Below are 17628 nucleotides of genomic sequence, written 5' to 3' on the forward strand. Positions count from 1 at the left end.
TTTGAGCAGCCAGACACCAGGGCAATCAGAAGAGCACATCAACAGGCATTGCAAATTCGTGAGGCTTTGAAAACTCATTTCAGCAATGACCCACAGTAAAATGACACTTGTGTGTTGTTCCTTACCAAGCTGTCCCCTTCATTGCATGTACTCCCCTGTAAACTCCACCCCCACTAACCACTGTGCGATGAATGAATAAAGAGCCTTTTCTCCTCAATCCATTAAGTTTTATTATGCTCACAAACACTGAGAGACAGCAAAGAATAGTAAGATAACCTGGGGCAAAAGGGCTGATAGCACTGGTGGCGGGTGGACGGTTGGGGCGGGGAGAAACAAGGACAGCTTTCTTAAAATTGCACTGTAATAACAATCAAATGTTGGGAATGAGTGCCTTCTGGTCCTTGTACCCTCCCCTGGAGTTGAGTGCAAAGGATACCAGACTCCCCCCTCCCCCACCGCCGCATCCTAGGACTTCTGGGAGAGGAGGATGTGGAACTTGTGACGATGGCATCAGGTTCAGCATAGGCTGCAGAGGGACTTTAGTGTCCAGCTGCTTTTCTTGAACCTCAGCCAGATGCCTCAACATGTCTGTTTGCTCCCTCATAATGCACACCATCTCTTCCTGCATCTCACGCTCGTGTTCCCTGCATGTTCTGCTGTCTTTGTGCAGGCTGTCAGACAGTGCAATCCTCCACGCGCTGAGTTCCATCTTGTCAGTCTCGGAGACACACATTAACTCATTGAACATGTCCCCCCGAGTCTTCTTTTTCCGCCTTCTAATCTGGGAAAGTCTCTGTCCCAGTGTGGAGAAGGCACCCATGGGCGTTGACTCCGTGGGTGCTGTGGGGCTGGAGCACCCACAGGGAAAAATTAACGGATGCTCCGCCCCCACTGGCAGCCAAGCTCCCCCCACCCCCTCCTCGCCTCCTCTTCCCCCAAGCATGCCATGTCCCCACTCCTCCCCCTCCCAGCGCTTCCCACCTGCTGCCTAACAGCTGTTTGGCAGTGCTTAGGACTTTCCGGGAGGGAGGGGGAGGAGGCGGTAAAGAGGCGGGACAGGGGCAGGGACTTGGGGGAAGGGGGTGGAATTGAGGCGGGACAGGGGTGGGGCGGGGGGTCGAGCACCCACGGGGCAGTGGGGAAGTTGGTGCCTATGGATGCACCGACGGACAAATTTTCAGCTGCAAATAATCCAAAGCACAAGGGTAGCATTGACAGTGCATACATTGTTTCTGGTGCAAGGTTAATTCTTTTTATAAAAGAAACACCTCTCAATTCACTCCCCTGCAAGTCACAAAGTAATTACAAACGCTGGCTACTACAAGAGTCAGTTTGCTGCTCCAGCCATGGTGAGTAAGGCCACGAAGCATGGGCGAGAGGTCTTGTGCTGCGGCTTTTGTGAAGACATCCTTGGGATCAATGGTTCCAACCTCAGAAAAGCCCCCTGCCCCCTCATTTAAATGCTGGTTGCAATACGTGGTGATCCCGTCCAACCACTACCAGGGCACGCTCAGGAAAGCATGGTTGTGTGAGCCAGAATTCACTAAATGGGCAGATTACTTGTCAAATTGCTTGCGGTTTAAGGGCTAGCATTTAAAACTTCCCCCGTTTCCCCTAGGTGACCATATGCGATAACCCTCTCCTGAGGGTAACAGAGGCGGAAAGGGAGCAGATCCTGCAAGTGTCTGGGTATGCTCCAGGTCCTTATGCTGCAATGCTGTGTACCACAATGATGCCAGAAGAGTTAATACTGGAGTGGTGCAGGAAAGTGTCCTACCATGGTGGACGAAATAAGGCAGCTCTTCCCAGAAACTTTCTGCAAAGGATTTCAGAGTGCCTCCATGAAAGGTTCTTAGAGATCTCCATGGAGGATTCCAGGGCCAACCCTTTGCACATAAACAGTCTTTTTCGGAAAACACCCTCTGCATAGCTGGAGTGGCCATTGATAACCACTGTACCTATTTTTTTCTTCAGATTCAACATTAAAAATAATAGCATGTAACCCCTACAGTTTAATTGGAAATGTATACTCACCAGAGGTGCCTTCCACAATATCATGCTCCGCTGACAATTGGTCCTGTGAGGGGATAGGCTCCAGAGTTAAAAAATAGTTCTTGGCTGTCGGGGAGGATGGATCCTCCGCTTGCCTGCCTCGCATTCTCCTCCTCTTCCTCATCAGCAATGTCCTCCTCATTGTTGCTCGAGGTCATCCGGGCTCCTGGGAGGTATCCAAGGAGTGTTTTGGGGTAGTGGTGGGGTCGTCACCAAGAATCACATGCAGCTCCTCATAGAAGCAGCATGTCTGTGGCCCAGAACCAGAGCATCTGTTCACGTCCCTTGTCTTCTGGTACGTTTGCCGAAACTTCTTTATTTTCATGTGGCACTGCTGCATGTTCCTGGTGTAGCCCTTCTCCCCCAGGCCCTGCACGATTTTGGCGTAGATGTTAGCGTTTCTTCTGCTGGATTGGAGCTCTGCCTGCACAGACTCTTCTCCCCACACAGCAATAAGATCCATCACGTCCTGTGTACTCCATGCTGGAGCACGTTTGCGGCCTTGAGTATCATGACCAGCTGTGCTGACGAGCTCTCCACACTGATCAAACAGGAAATGAAAATTCAAAAGGTCTGGGGCTTTAACAGAGGGGCAGTTGTTTCCTGTGTACCTGGCTGAAGTGCAGTGGGGTTGAAAGTGCTCTCTAGAGTGGTCACAGCAGAGCACTGTGGGATACCTCCTGGAGGCCAATTCATTCGAATTACACAACTCAGTGTCTACGCTATCCACATGTCAATGCGTGGATGTCGACTCAAGCGCTATGCCTCTCTTGGAGGTAATGTACAAAAGTCAACTTTACAAGCCATTTAGGTCGGCGGAGGTGACTTGGTTGCGTAGACACATACTTTATTAACTCGACCTAACGCAGCTTATGTCGACCTATCTTTGTAGTGTAGACCAGGTCTGACTCTCATTCTGAAGATGGGTTACCAACCCATAGCTGTCATTTTCTACATAGAGAAAATCTTCCTGGAGTAGAATAGGTTTTCGAGTTTTATGGATGGAGTAGAGGAATTTGGAGACATAACCATAGGCCCGTGAAAGAGATGCAGGCAAAACAGAGGTATTTTTGACAGATCATTTAGTCCCTGTTGCCTTTAAGGCCAATTAGTCTGCAACAGCGATAGCATCCTTGGGGTAACTGTCTTTGGAATGAGAGCTAACATCAGAACTCAATGATCAGCTGAGACTTGATGCTTACCAAAATCCGCACCGAAGCCCCTGAGTTGTGGGGTCTTAGTGGAGTCCTTCACAAACTAATAAAGGCTATTTTTCTTACATGGTAAGTCACTTCTCAATAGTGGTGTAGATTCAAATGGAGTAGGATCATTCAATGAGTGTGTTTTATACAGCTGTAGCCTCCAAATTTTCAAGACTACAGTGGTGTTAAGGAAAACTTCTAAAATCCCTTTCCAAGGTCATGATAAGTACTTAGCTTAGTGGACATATTGTCATGCCAGCTCTCTTCCCATGTCTTACCCCATGAGCCTTCTCTTGACAAAGTCAGTGTGAAAAAGTTTGGAAGTGTTACTAGAGGCAGAGGCGGCATGTTTGTATAATTTTTGGTGATGCTCAGAACAGGTCCAAGCACCCCCTCCACACACACACCTGCCTAAGGCTCTGGGAGGGAGTTTGGGTGCAGGCTCTGGGCTGGGGCAGGGGGTTGGGGTGCGAGAGGGGGGGCGGGCTCTGGGTAGAAGTTTGGGTGCAGCCCTGCAGGGTCTGGGCTGGGGCAGGGGGTTGGGGTGCCCAGAACGGGTCCAAGTCCTGCCCCCCCCCCACCTGCCTAAGGCTCTGGGAGGGAGTTTGGGTGCGAGAGGGGGAGGGAGAGGGCTCTGGGAGGGAGTTTGGGTGCGGGCTCTGGGCTGGGGCAGGGGGCTCTCATATTGGTGGAGCATAGGCACCACATGCCCATACAACTCGACGCCCCTGACTAGAGGTGGCTTAAGTCCCTTCCTCGGCCTGCCCAGCTTTCTCATTTCATTTGGTATCCGTGCACTTGGCAGGTGGCTCTGTTGTTGCTAGGGGATCATGACCAGTTTTCAAAGCTAGGTGTCTAACATTTGATTTAAAAGCTGCAGGTGCTCAGGACCTCTAAAATTAAGGCACTTTTATTTGGAAGCCTAAATAGGGATTTAGGAGACTGATTCTGTAGGGGCTATTTATGACTGTTACATAAAGTCTTACTTTTTTTAAAAGTCTGACTTTTTCCTACTGAAAAGCCTAAATTAATTAATTAGCAGTTGATATAGCCCTTGACTGAGGACTCAGAACTCCACTCATGAAGCAAACTAAATTCTACTTAATTATTATGTATTAAGAGCAAGAATAAAATAAAATAGACAGGTCATATAACAGCACAATGCAATTCTGTAGTTCTACATTGTTCTGCAAAACCAACCAAGATGCATATTAAGATTATTTCAAATTTCAGTCACTTAGCAGCATTCATTGTCAGTTACAGAAACAAAGGCTCCAGTTATGAAAAAGTTTATTGTATTATTCAAGTGAGGCGTTTAAACTTGTAGGTTACTTGTCTTTTCTCATGCAGGCTTCAGGGGCTTTAAGATAAACAAATTGGTATCTGAAGGATTTTTATCTGGATATTTAAGTGGAAGGTCTTAGATGTTGTTTCAGCTAGGCTATTAATACTTAAGAGTGTGGGAGTAATTCTTAAGCTCTGTCCAGGTGTAGTCCCAGGTACAAAGTGAGGTAGCTGTGGAATTGCATTATGTTGTGATGTGACTTACCTGCGTTTTTGATTTCTTGCTTTTAATAATAAAATTAAAATTTGGTTTACTTGGTGGGTTGAGTCCCAAGTAATTTATCTTCAGCTATACAAAATGCAATTACTTGAGTCTTTTTCTGTTGGAAGTCAGCCTCTGATAAAACTTTTTAAGAGTTAAAGACTTTGTTTAACATGAGTTCCAAGTGATGAATATTCCCTACATACAGCTTAGGCACACAACTTTATAAATGTTGGCCCACACCTATATGGCTGTCTGCATTTTTTTATTTGTATTATCAGACAACCCTGAACCATGCCAGGCTTCTATAGCCCGTGGTGAGTCAGCCACTAGAGGCTGACAAAGAATTGTTCAATTATAGATATATATGTATATGTCTACATAGGCTGTAGGTGGTATGTTCACTGAATACTGATGTTTGTATTCAGTTTTTCAGGAGTGTTTTTGCTTCAGTATCACAGTTCTGTGGTTCTGCTCCATGGCTGGGGAGCCCAGACTCTTCTGTCTTCTACAGTTTTGTTTTCTCTGGATGTCTCTCCTTGGAATTGGTTGAATTTTGTTCTTTTGTTTGATGGAACACACCTTACCAGTCCTTGAGTAGTAGGCCTGATGTGGTAATTACCAGGGAGGTAATCTTTTTCTCCTTTTTTGTTGTTTGTTTAAAACAAAAACAGGAAAAACCTGTTCCTTGCTCTATGTTGCCTTTGTTCTGTCTGCTCTTGTTAGTTAAAATTGTCTTTTCCATTGGGATATCTTCCTCCAGCAGCTGCTGCTGCTTTTTTTTCTTATTGGTATTACAGTAGAGTTTAGGAGGCCCAATCACTGTTCAGGGCCCCATTGTACTACCAAATAACATGAAAACAATCGCTGTTCCTGAGAGCTCGGAATCTAGGTTTGTGACAAGATGTGACAAGCTTCTTATTGCCCAGATTCCTTCAAAGATGGTATTTTTAGAGAAGTGAAAATGACTTGTGTGTAATTCTTCTTCTCTGAAGATATCATCTTGCAGGATTCTTACACACACCCCCCTCTGCCCTGGGAGTTCAGAGGAGTTTTCTTTAACCAGTGGTGAAGTATTTACATTTAAGTGCCTTCGAAGAAAGATTTTTTTTTTTTCAATCGTTCTTTTTGGTGATCAGCTTGGCTTTATGGGGAACCTTAATTTCCTGCCGAATTAGTATCGGACTGAAATGTTAAAGTGAAATTGGTCGTAGTTGGTGGTTCAGGGAAGTGTGGGACCACCAAGATGGGAGGCAGTTGTCAGATGCACTTCACCACAGCTACTGTTCTTTGGGGCAAAAACTTCCAGAGTTTGTGGTTTTCCACCTATGTCTCACTAGGAAGCTGAGATCCAGGAGTGAAAAAATTTTAAGATTCAGAGAAACAGAATGAAGGCAAGTATCCTTCCCTTATTAACATTATAGGAATAATCTCCATAGGGAATTAAATATTTCTTCTTTACCATGTAAACTTTATTTTGTACTCTCATACAAAGTTGTTTCAGATAGTGATGTGATCTATCCTTTACATCTAGGTTTTGAGTCAGATCTGTACAGATGTGAATTACTTACTGTGATCCATTTTAGACATTCTTTTGTTGAGTTTTTCTTTTTATCCCTATTATGTAATAGATATAATTCAGGAATAACTGTCAGTGTATGACTAGTATTATGGTCAGTTTTCTCTAGCATATATTCCCAATGTCTTTTTCAGAGTAAGGCATTCCCAAAACAGCTGGCTTGCACGGAACATACTGGATTTAGCTAATTGTATTGTATCCATTTCAGTTAATTGACATGTTCTTGTTTTAGGATGTCCATCTATAATCTCAACCAGATGAGATCAATGTGTATTTTTTCCTGGGATAATTTCCCATTGGCCTTGTAAGGTGGTTGTTTGCATAAATTAATGAATCAACACATATTTTTGTGCATGATCGTTGTTAATCTTGATTTCTTTAATAGGTTATCTAGGGATGATTGAACTGGTTCTGGTAATACAGATTCAAGTAACTTTTGAGAAAGTTCTTTCAATAATAAATAGGTCTAAAGCTAGTTTAATCCAGATTTTGTCAAGAAAGAAGGCAAATCCCTAGACTTTGAAAATATGACTAAGTATGAGCAAAAAAGTCAAAAGCCAATATACTTTCAAAATGAAGTTACTAAAAATTAATTCAGAAATAATACAAATAAATTAAATGAACCGCTACTAAAAATATACAGTTTAAACCTATGCTCCGACAAAGAAGCTGAAACAATCCACATACACTTCATTTAAAAAAAAAAAAAAGGGTGGGTGAACAATCAGTTATGGAAGGCGGGGGAGAGTTACATATAGTGGAGATGGGATGAATGGAGTACGTGGAATTGTATGGATGGTACAACTAGTGAACCACAGTGCTGCCAGATGGTTTATCTCTTAAGATATGCAGCTTTTCATCCTCTCTTCTGTGGTTTGGCATAGATAAATAAAACTTGTGCAGTAGATATACTGAAAGTCACATTTTGTTGTGAAACAATCTAGCTGTTGCATTGTTTGCTGGACAATAAACATTTTTATTTAAAACAGATTATTTCACTATTTGATATAATACAGACATCTTGGGGGACAGTCTAAAAAAACCATGTAAATCTGTACTTTACAAAATGCGTTGTCAGATTTAGAACACTGGTTGAAAAATGGTTATAATCTTATTCAGCTGCATAATTCAGGCCTAGTTTTAATCAGTAATTGCTTTTTTAGTTGTTTAATAGGAAACTTAATTTCAGTGTTGAGCAGCGTTTGATCTGTTTTCTTCCCCCAGATCAGAACTGTATGAAATGTTATACTAGAGCCGATTCTGTGGAGCTGCAAAATGATCTGTTGTCAGAGGGAAAGTCCTGTTGTTCCAGTGGGAATGCTTGAAAGTGCAGATTTACTAATGTTGAAGGAGTCTTCCTTTGGGCAGTAAAACTTAAAGCACTAGCTTATCTGACAAGGAGCATGCTATGAAATTGAAATGATCCAAAATTAGCATCTTGTATTCTATCTGTGAACATTCTTGATTTTTGTGTAAATGAACCATGTGTAGTAAGTAATTGACTCTCAGAGGCATAATGGTCTGCAATCCTGGTTAACTATCAATGAGAGAGAATCTGATAAGTGGTGGCAAAGTATCTCTTGATGTGGAGCAGTCAAATTCTTATATATATGACCTTTCCAAGTGAGAAACTATACCACAGTTTGGATCCCCCTAAACTATATCTATAGGGATATTAACGGAATATTTCCTGTCTGCCTTTTTTGACACCCAGGAAAATGTAGCTTTTCTTATCCATTTCAATCTTCCCCTTGCCAGGTGATGTAAATAAAAATTAGGGATTATGCCCAGCCTTGGTCTCAGTCCCTCACAGATATGTATAGAATTTGATATTTTTCTCACACAGGTTTACTGCAGCATCATACCTTCTATTTTTAGATTAAGCTATCTGACTAAAGTTCAGGCTAAGAACATTCTTATCTATAAATCCTAACATTAGTATAATTCTTTGTCACAGATCATGAAACTCACTGTTATTTATATCATAAATAATAATTTGAAATTACATCACCATAATAGAAAGGATCACTGTGCCAGCAAGGCTCTTAAATACATTTGGTTTAATTAAAGCTTTTAGTACTCTTTTCTGGTGTGTAAGAACTATTTTCTGTGTAATGTATGTACCCTGCTAATGCAACAAAATAAAATGTTTGTGGTGTTCATTTTTTTTACCAACCAATATTCTATACTAATTTTCTATCACTTGAGACTTTCAAATTCGTCACCAAAAATGTTTCTTAGCTGGATTAGTGGAAAACAGGAACCAAATAAATAAATATAATAATAATAGTTTAATTATTATCAAAAGATGTGATTCAAAAGATGTATTTCTTTTAAAAGAAACCCCAACCAAAATTAAATCTTAACAATACAAAGGTCCAATAAAAATTTGAGCTTTTTGGTTTTATCCTCTAATTCCAAAACTGGGCAAAAATTTTTAACTTTATCTAGTGTGCAATTGTAAATTTTAGTCCTATGTCTGAGAATCAGTTACTTAAGCTTCACTGAATTCCTTGTCTTTCTACCATTAAAACAGAGAGCTTTTTGGGGGGAAAAAACTTAGGGCCTCTAATGTACTCTGAGAATCTTTGTCTTGGTCTCTGTGTTATATAGACATTGTTAAAATGAGGAGATGATGTAGCAGATGGAGTAGAGGAATCGTGAGTAAAGTTGGTCAGGAATTTTTCATTTAAATGTTTTTAACTGGAAAATGCTGATTGGTCAAAACCAAAACTTTTCACTGGGAAAGGGCTTGGCTGCACTTGCGAGTTACAGCGCAGTAAAGGAGCCCTGGGCGCACTAGCTCACTACCTGTCCACACTGGCAAGGCACGTAGAACGCTCTGACTCTGCGGCTACAGTGCTGCTGGTACTACACCTCAGCGAGTGGAATAATGTTTACTGTGCCCTTGCTGGGGTACCGCAGCGCCAGGGTGAACGAGGTGTTGCTTTACTGCGCTCTGATCAGCTTCCGGAAATGTCCCATAATCCCCTTAAGTCAGGTGGCCACTCTTGTCATTGTTTGGAATTGGCTGTAGGAATGCGGAAATGCCCTTTGAAAGCTCCGTTTCTGACAGCCTGCTGCTTATCTGCTCTGAGACAAAGCAAGTCATTCATGTGGAATGCTGTGTGTGAGAGAGAGAGGCGGGGCGGCGACGGGGGTCTGTTGCTGTCTGAACTTACAAGACAGCATGCTGACATGCTCTCATCTACCCAAAAACCCACTCTCTCTCCCCCCACATACACACAACACACTCCCTGTCACACTCCACCCCATCCCACCCATTTGAAAAGCACGTTGCAGCCACTTGCATGCTGGGATAGCTGCCCATAATGCACCACTCCCAATGCTGCTGCAAGTGCCACAAATGTGGCCACGCCAATGCACTTGAAGCTGTCAGTGTGGACAGACTGCAGCACTTTCCCTACTGCGCTCTACAAAGGCTGGTTTAACTCAAAGCACTCTACATCTGCAAGTGTAGCCATGCCCAAAGTTTGTCAGGTCAAGGATAGAATTTCTGGTGAAAACTAGAATGGTGGGGGAGAGAGAGAGGATTGATTCTCTAGCCAAGTGGTTAGGGCATACCTAGGGTATGGGATAGAGAGGTTCAAGTCCCTGCCCTGCTTGATGTGGAGCAGAGAGTCAAATCTGGGTCTCTCACATCCTCGGTGAGTGCCTGAACGACAAGGCTATTGTCAGTTCTGGAGTGGAGAATCTCTCTCCTGTTTTTTGTGAACATTTTTTGAAAGTTCTCAGTTTCGTTCCAGTGCAGAGCAGGAGAGTTTTTTAAATCTCAAAAATTTTTGCAAAATGGGAAAACCATTTCTCAACAAGCTCTAATCACGAGCACTTTCTTGATGTGGATATTACTTTAGTGTCCTTTTTCTAAAACTTGGATTGCTTGTCATCATATATCTTTTCAGGATAAACTGAGGTTTCTATCCTTTAAGAGAATAATCCCTGCTCTTTCAGTTGGTTTTTCAAATAAACAAGCAAATTTTGGAATTTAGTGGACCAGACTTGCACGCACGAATCCAGATTAGTGATTCCAGTATTAGGTTTTTGAACCCACACATTTAGCTTTTAAAATTCATCATATCTTGAATGATTCTGAGAAGGATTGGATTAAGAATGTGCTGTGTAATGTCTTGATAAAATGTTTAGAGGGGCACAGGGTTCTTGTGGATAAAGCACAGGGATTCTATTTTCCACACTGTCACAGGCTTCTTCAGCGACATCAGACACTTAACCTGTCTGTTCTTAATGGTGTTGTGAGGCCTAGTTCATTTGTGATTGTAAAGTGCTTTAAGATCTTCTGATGGACAGTGCTGTAAAAGTGCAGATTAATATTATGAGGGTGTCATTTTTTTCTTGTTACCAATTTTGCACCAGAATTTATGTAGATTTGTGTGATAACTTGCAGGGTGCTTCCTGTATATAATGTAAAAAATGTGCTCTGGGCTAAATAATCTGTGACAGCCAAGATTTTATAACAAATAAATTTGAAGTGCCAAAGGTGTAATAGATAAAAGTGATCAAATCATCATAACATCTTGGTCACATTGGAAGCTGAGGTAATACTGAATATCTAAGGAAAATTACCTTTTGTTGAACACAGTGTATAAAATATATCTGACTGTTTGAACATTCAGAATATTAACATCTTATAAAATACTTGTATACTACATTGAAGTCAAGTTTTCATATTTTATTGCATTTGAATTAGAATAATTATTTAAACAGTAAGACAATTTATGTATTTATGTTGGTCAAACTATCAAAATTTTTTTCAACTGATTTTGTTGTATGCAGGTCCTTCAGGGTTTAGATTATCTACACAGCAAATGCAAGATCATCCATACAGATATAAAACCAGAAAATATCTTGATGTGTGTGGATGATGCCTATGTGCGTAGAATGGCTGCTGAAGCTACAGAGTGGCAGAAAGCTGGTGCTCCTCCTCCGTCTGGCTCAGCAGGTACAGTAATAGAGTTAAACTTGCTGCAAGTAAAACTGCATTGGAAAACAGATCATCATAATCACATTTAACTTGTTCTAGTTCGTGAATATTATATATTTTAAATGACTGAATTAAATGTGTGAATGTTAATTACTTTAATGTATCCCTAGTTTAATGTAAGTATTAATTTAGACCACAGGAAAGCCATCTGAGGGATGTTTTCTGTTTCTCACGTTGGTATGCTCCCAGTATTCAGAGTACTGTAATATAGGGAAATGATGTGCCTAAACAATCTTTCATGTTTTTCAAGTTGGGAACTCAAATGACAGCTATTAGCTGCACTGAAGCCCTGCCGTACTGCAGCAGTCATAAGAGTTAGTGACTTTAAATTGTTTTCCAATTCTGTCCCAAGTTCATTACCTTAAATTTCAGATTGTCTGACTTCTAATCTAGGCATTATAGTTAGATCTAGTGATGTCACAAAAGTCATAGAATCATAGAATATCAAGGGCCTCGGGAGGTCATCTAGTCCAACCTCCTGCTCAAAGCAGGACCAGTCCTCAACTAAATCAAGTCTTGGAATCCCTGGTCTTTAAGCTTTGAAAAGTGAATGTATTGTACATACATCAGTGTCCTCTTTTAGGTATACTTCCCACTCACATATAAAATAGCTTGTGAAATTTGCCTAGGGTTCAAGTGGGACTGTACCTTCTTTTCCACCTTTGCACAGTGTGGATGGCTAGGAGAGTTCACTATGAAACAGTAAAGGGATACTTAGAGAAAATGTGGCTTTCTAATGGTCATCAGTCTTGTGGCTCCTTGTCATTTATCAGTCCACCATATCAGCCACAGGGATGGGGAAAAGATAGTAATTAAGAAAGTTATTATACAATACTATGGGAAAATGTGTAGGGAGCAATAGTTGAGTTGTATTTTAATAATGTCGTCTGTTACAGCAGGAGTCTAGCAACCTTTGCAGTTAAGGTTCCATAAATATTTCCACAATCTAGCACGTTGTTTTCAGATCTTCACAACTTTCCAAAACATTCACCATTTAGACTGAAACTTTTCAGGCTTAGTCTTTGCCTGAAGATGATTTTTTTAAAAGTTTGAGCAAGAGTGGTTCAGCCATCTGGAATATTATACGTATGATTTTAGACACGTGTAAAATTTTCAAAAAATAATGTGTTGGTTTTGAAATCATGTGTGATCATGTAACTAAAGACTGTATAGTAATTGCACTGAAGATTGTGCTTGCAACGTTGATGTTGTTTCCTGACTGTTACGTGACTCACTGTGCAACCTTAACATTCTCTTCAATGAAGATATTTGATGGAATTATTTATATAGTTTGTTCTTAGCCAGTGGTAATTATTACTTATAACACTTCCCCAGAACTAACTGAAGATGAGTGTAGTATTTAGCTCTTTGCATAGTTCCACTTCTGAGCTACATGGTATGATGGTGTTGAATTTTGAGAACCTGCTAAAAACCAGTACACTTTTTAGATCCAGAGGAGCACTCTAAGGCCATGGCTACACTACGAAAGTACTCCGATTTTACAGAAGTTGATTTTTGGGAACAGATTGTATAAAATCAAGTGCATGTGTCTACACTAAGCACATTAATTCAGTGGTGTGCGTCCACAGTACCGTGGCAAGCATCGACATTCTGAGCAGTGCACTGTGGGTAGCTATCCCGCAGTCTCCGCTGCCCATTGGAATTCTGGGCTGAGCTCCCAATGCCCCATGGGGCCAAAAATTTGTCACAGGTGGTTATGGGTAAATGTCATCAGTCAACCTTCCCTCCCTCCCTCTGTGAAAGCAACAGCAGACAATCATTTTGCGCCCTTTTCCCTGGATTGCCCGAGCAGACGCCATAGCACAGCAAGCATGGAGCCCGGCTGTTCAGCTCACTGCAGCAGTTATGACCACTGTAAACACCTCGCGCATTATCGTGCAGTTTATGCAGAACCAGCACCTGAAAAACCAGGCGAGGAGGCAACGGAAGCGCGGTGATAAGGACATGAACACAGAGTTCTCTAAAACCGCGGTCCCCAGCAATTTGGAGATCATGGTGTTACTGGGGCAGGCTCATGCCGTGGAACGCCGATTCTGGGTCCGGGAAACAGGCACAGACTGGTGGGATCGCATAGTGTTGCAGATCTGGGGTGATTCCCAGTGGCTCCGAAACGTTGGCTTGCGTAAGGGCACTTTCATGGAACTCTGTGACTTGCTTTCCCCTGCCCTGAAGCGCAAGAATACCAAGATGAGAGCAGTCCTCACAGTTCACAAGCAAGTGGCAATTGCCCTGTGGAAGCTTGCAATGCCAGACAGCTACCGGTCAGTCGGTAATCAATTTGGAGTGGGCAAATCTACTGTGGGGGTTGCTGTGATGCAAATAGCCAACGCAATCATTGAGCTGCTGCTATCAAGGGTAGAGACTCTGGGAAATGTGCAGGTCATAGTGGATGGCTTTGCTGCAATGGGATTCCCTAACTGTGGTGGGGCTATAGACGGAACGCATATCCCTATCTTGGGACCAAACCACAAGGGCAGCCAGTACATTAACTGCAAGGGGTACTTTTCAATGGTGCTGTAAGCACTGGTGGATCACAAGGGACGTTTCACCAACATCAATGTGGGATGGCCGGGAAAGGTTCATGACGCTCGCGTCTTCAGGAACTCTGGTCTGTTTAAATGGCTGCAGGAAGGGATTTACTTCCCAGACCAGAAAATAACTGTTGGGGATGTTGAAATGCCTATAGTTATCCTTGGGGACCCAGCTTACCCCTTAATGCCCTGGCTCATGAAGCCGTACACAGGCAGCCTGGACAGTAGTCAGGAGCTGTTCAACTACAGGCTGAGCAAGTGCAGAATGGTGGTAGAATGTGCATTTGGACGTTTAAAGGCGCGCTGGCGCAGTTTACTGACTCGCTCAGACCTCAGCGAAACCAATATTCCCATTGTTATTGCTGCTTGCTGTGTGCTCCACAATCTCTGTGAGAGTAAGGGGGAGACGTTTATGGCGGGGTGGGAGGTTGATGCAAATCGCCTGGCTGCTAAATACATGCAGCCAGACAGCAGTGCGGTTAGAAGAGCACAGCAGGAAGCGCTGCGCATCAGAGAAGCTTTGAAAACCAGTTTCATGACTGGCCAGGGTACAGTGTGACACTTCTGTTTGTTTCTCCTTGATGAAAACCCGCCCGCTTGGTTGCCTCTAAATTCCCTGTAAGCCACCCGCCCTCCCCCCTTCGATCACAGCTTGCTTGCAAAGGAAATAAAGTCACTATCGTTTAAAACACCTGTATTCTTTATTAATTGATTATAGAAATAGGGAGATAACTCACAAGGTAGCCCGGGTGGGGTGTGGGAGAAGGGTAGGAGGGAAGGAAAAGGCCACTTTAAAACTTCTTGAATGACAGCCTTCTGTTGCTTGGGCTGTCCACTGGGGTGGAGTGGTTGGGTGCCCGGAGCCTCCCAGCTGCTGGTTTCCAGCCTGGTGGAAAGGTCAGGAACTGGTCATGGGGAGTTGAGTTGCATAGGAGTAGCTGGGATCCCTGCAAGTTTCTGAAAGCAGGGAGGCTAGACAGGACTCGCTTAAGAGTCCTGACCTAACCCAGCTAGTGGAATAATTTTGTTTAAACTGTGTTATTCTGAATAAGAGACTTTTGCTTTATTCTCATAGTATATTGATCACTATATTTAGATGGACAAATTTTAAAACTAATTGTTTTTAAAGTAGGAAAATGAGCAGGCTGTTAACAGTAAGACAGTATGTGTCGATTCATGGATAAGACCAGAAAGAACCACTGTGTTCATCTTGTCTGACTGCCTGTATAGGCCGCAGGATTTCCATGAATTAATTCCTGTCTGAACTACAGCAGATCTTATAGAAAAACATCCAGTCTTGCTTTAAAAATTGCCTGTAATAGAGAATCCACCGCATATCACCTCTGTTCCAATGAAGACAACTAATTGTTTTAAGTTTGTGGATACTTTTAAGGAGACACAATACTAACGTACTGATAAATACAAAAAGGCACTGGTTTGCAATATATTATATTTTATATTTTATTTCAGAATCCTTTTCTAAAATGTGCTTACATGCTCCTGTGAGTTTGACTTTATTTTTTCTTTTTTAGTGAGTACTGCCCCACAACAAAAGCCTGTGAGTATATTTATATAACTCATATCTAAAGCATCTTGCTGTCCTTTAGTTATTATTGACTGTTAGACTACTGACATTTTACATTCTATACAGAAGCTCCTCTGACTATAGCTTTTGTCCTTAAATGAGAACTTTTTGTGCAGTTCTGCAGTCTTTGTTCATTTCTCATGATTTTGTAGCAAGTTATTATCAAGAGTGGTCTAGGAGTTCTTTTTTAAGGTACATTTTTTCTTTCACAGTAATGATAAATTTATTTTAAAAAAGAATTAAATATGAATTATAGGCAAAATACATAATTGCAGTTTTTAAGCACAATATTTACCCTATCGTGAGTGTTGAAGCATTTTTGAGCAGTCTCCAAAGCTGTAATAATAGCTTCATGTGGAATGAAGTTGAGGAATTGCCATTTTTCATCTTTCTTATGGCATAATCCTGATCCTGCATGCTTAATGTTATGCACTGTGAGCAGTCCCATTGACTTCAGTGATCTATTTCTGACTGTGCTGCACAGTTGCTTGAAGATTATGGGGTCTATTCATGAACCCTTCAGAGCAGAAATTTGCCCTTCATTTCCTACACTTAAATCAATTATTTTGAATGACCACAAGAAGAAAACTTCCATATATATTAGAAAACTCAAAATACAAAAGATGCCTAATTAAAATTAAAAATGGAGTCAAAATGTTACAGTAAAACTACACCAATCTGCTATCTCTAATCTGTTAATTTTTCTTCTGCTTGTTGTTACTGTACCTGGAAGTTCCTTTTCTCATTCCTTATGGCATAGAAAATTAGAGCTTTTATCACTTCCTTCTGCCATTAGTGATGCATATGTTTTTGACATGAAGTGGGTAATAAAACTGCTTTTCATTTTTACGGAGTTATAACTAAACAACATGTGAATGATCTAAAATAATTTCTTCACCTTTTTACAGCCATTTTCTGATTGTTAGCAGCTGTTTTTCCCCTGAATTGGAATACTGGAAGAATAATAAAACATTTTTACGTTGTTAGCAGAGTACGTTCCATATGCATGAACATGATCAATAGTAGTCTAAAGGTTAAGGAGGTTGCTGTTGAGTAAGATTAAATGAATCAAGTCAATTCTACTGTACCGTTTTCCATATAATTTGCTTTTTAGTTTAATTAGCAGAATACTCCTGGCCTGAGGTTATGTCCCACATAACTTTTTTTGCTTTATATAATCTGAAGTGCTTTTTGAGATGAAAATTAAATAGAGAACATAAATACTTCAATATCATACATAATATCGAGAATTTGCAAATATAAAGCTATCAAAAATTATTTAAACTTTGATGTGAGATGATTGGAAGAATAATCAATTGACATTATTTATGTTCGTTAAATGTAGGTTGGGAAAATATCTAAAAACAAAAAGAAAAAACTGAAAAAAAAACAGAAGAGGCAAGCTGAGCTACTAGAGAAACGCCTGCAGGAAATAGAAGAACTGGAGCGAGAAGCTGAAAGGAAAAAAATAGAAGAAAATGTAACCTCGGGTGTACCATCAAATGAGCAAGAAGATGAGTACCACCCAGAGGTCAAGCTAAAAACAGCTGATTTAGAGGAGGTAGCGGATGAAGAGCCTGGGAATGATGATGGTTAGTAACTTCTATTTTACCCTGATACTGAAACTAATTTGAGTTGGAACTGAGATGGAACTTTAATTGTACTTTCTGAGACTGGTTTATCTTAATTATGAATTAATCCCACAAAATCTCTAAAACGAATAGGTTTTATATTATACGCAGTGTAGTTGTAACCGTGTCAGTCCCAGGATATTAGAGGCACGAGGTGGGTGAGATAATATCTTTTACTGGACCAACTTCTGTTGGTGAGAGAGAGAAATTTAACATTTTTACTTTGCTGTTCTTCAGGTGCTTGTCCACATGTGTATTCAGCTGTAGGTGCACATCTGAGTTCCTTCTAAGCTGTGCAACTGCCTGGCCAGCCAGCCGTCTATCAAGTGTCATGCACTTCAGGTGCCCCTGCCCCCACTGCTGCTCTGCTCCTGCCCTCTGCCGTGGAGCCCCTGGCCAGCTGCTCCCAGGAGTCGCCTGCTTGCTGTGCAGAGCAGGGTGTGGGGGAGAGGGGTCACTGA

At 41.6% G+C, this 17628-nt stretch overlaps 1 protein-coding gene across 17 annotated transcripts in view; it reads left to right on the forward strand.

Moving 5' to 3' along the window:
* Positions 1 to 17628, forward strand: part of SRPK2 (SRSF protein kinase 2) — a 311814-nt gene that overhangs the window by 211043 nt on the left and 83143 nt on the right. For all 17 annotated transcript variants that reach the window (XM_043551885.1, XM_043551812.1, XM_043551834.1 and 14 more), the window contains 3 exons: positions 11192 to 11357; positions 15484 to 15509; positions 16882 to 17128. In XM_043551885.1, coding sequence (XP_043407820.1) covers positions 11192 to 11357; positions 15484 to 15509; positions 16882 to 17128 — 439 coding nt within the window. The remainder of the gene's footprint in view (positions 1 to 11191; positions 11358 to 15483; positions 15510 to 16881; positions 17129 to 17628) is intronic.

This window comes from Chelonia mydas, chromosome 1 (assembly GCF_015237465.2).
Source record: "Chelonia mydas isolate rCheMyd1 chromosome 1, rCheMyd1.pri.v2, whole genome shotgun sequence".
In the NCBI taxonomy this organism is placed as follows: Eukaryota; Metazoa; Chordata; order Testudines; family Cheloniidae; genus Chelonia; species Chelonia mydas.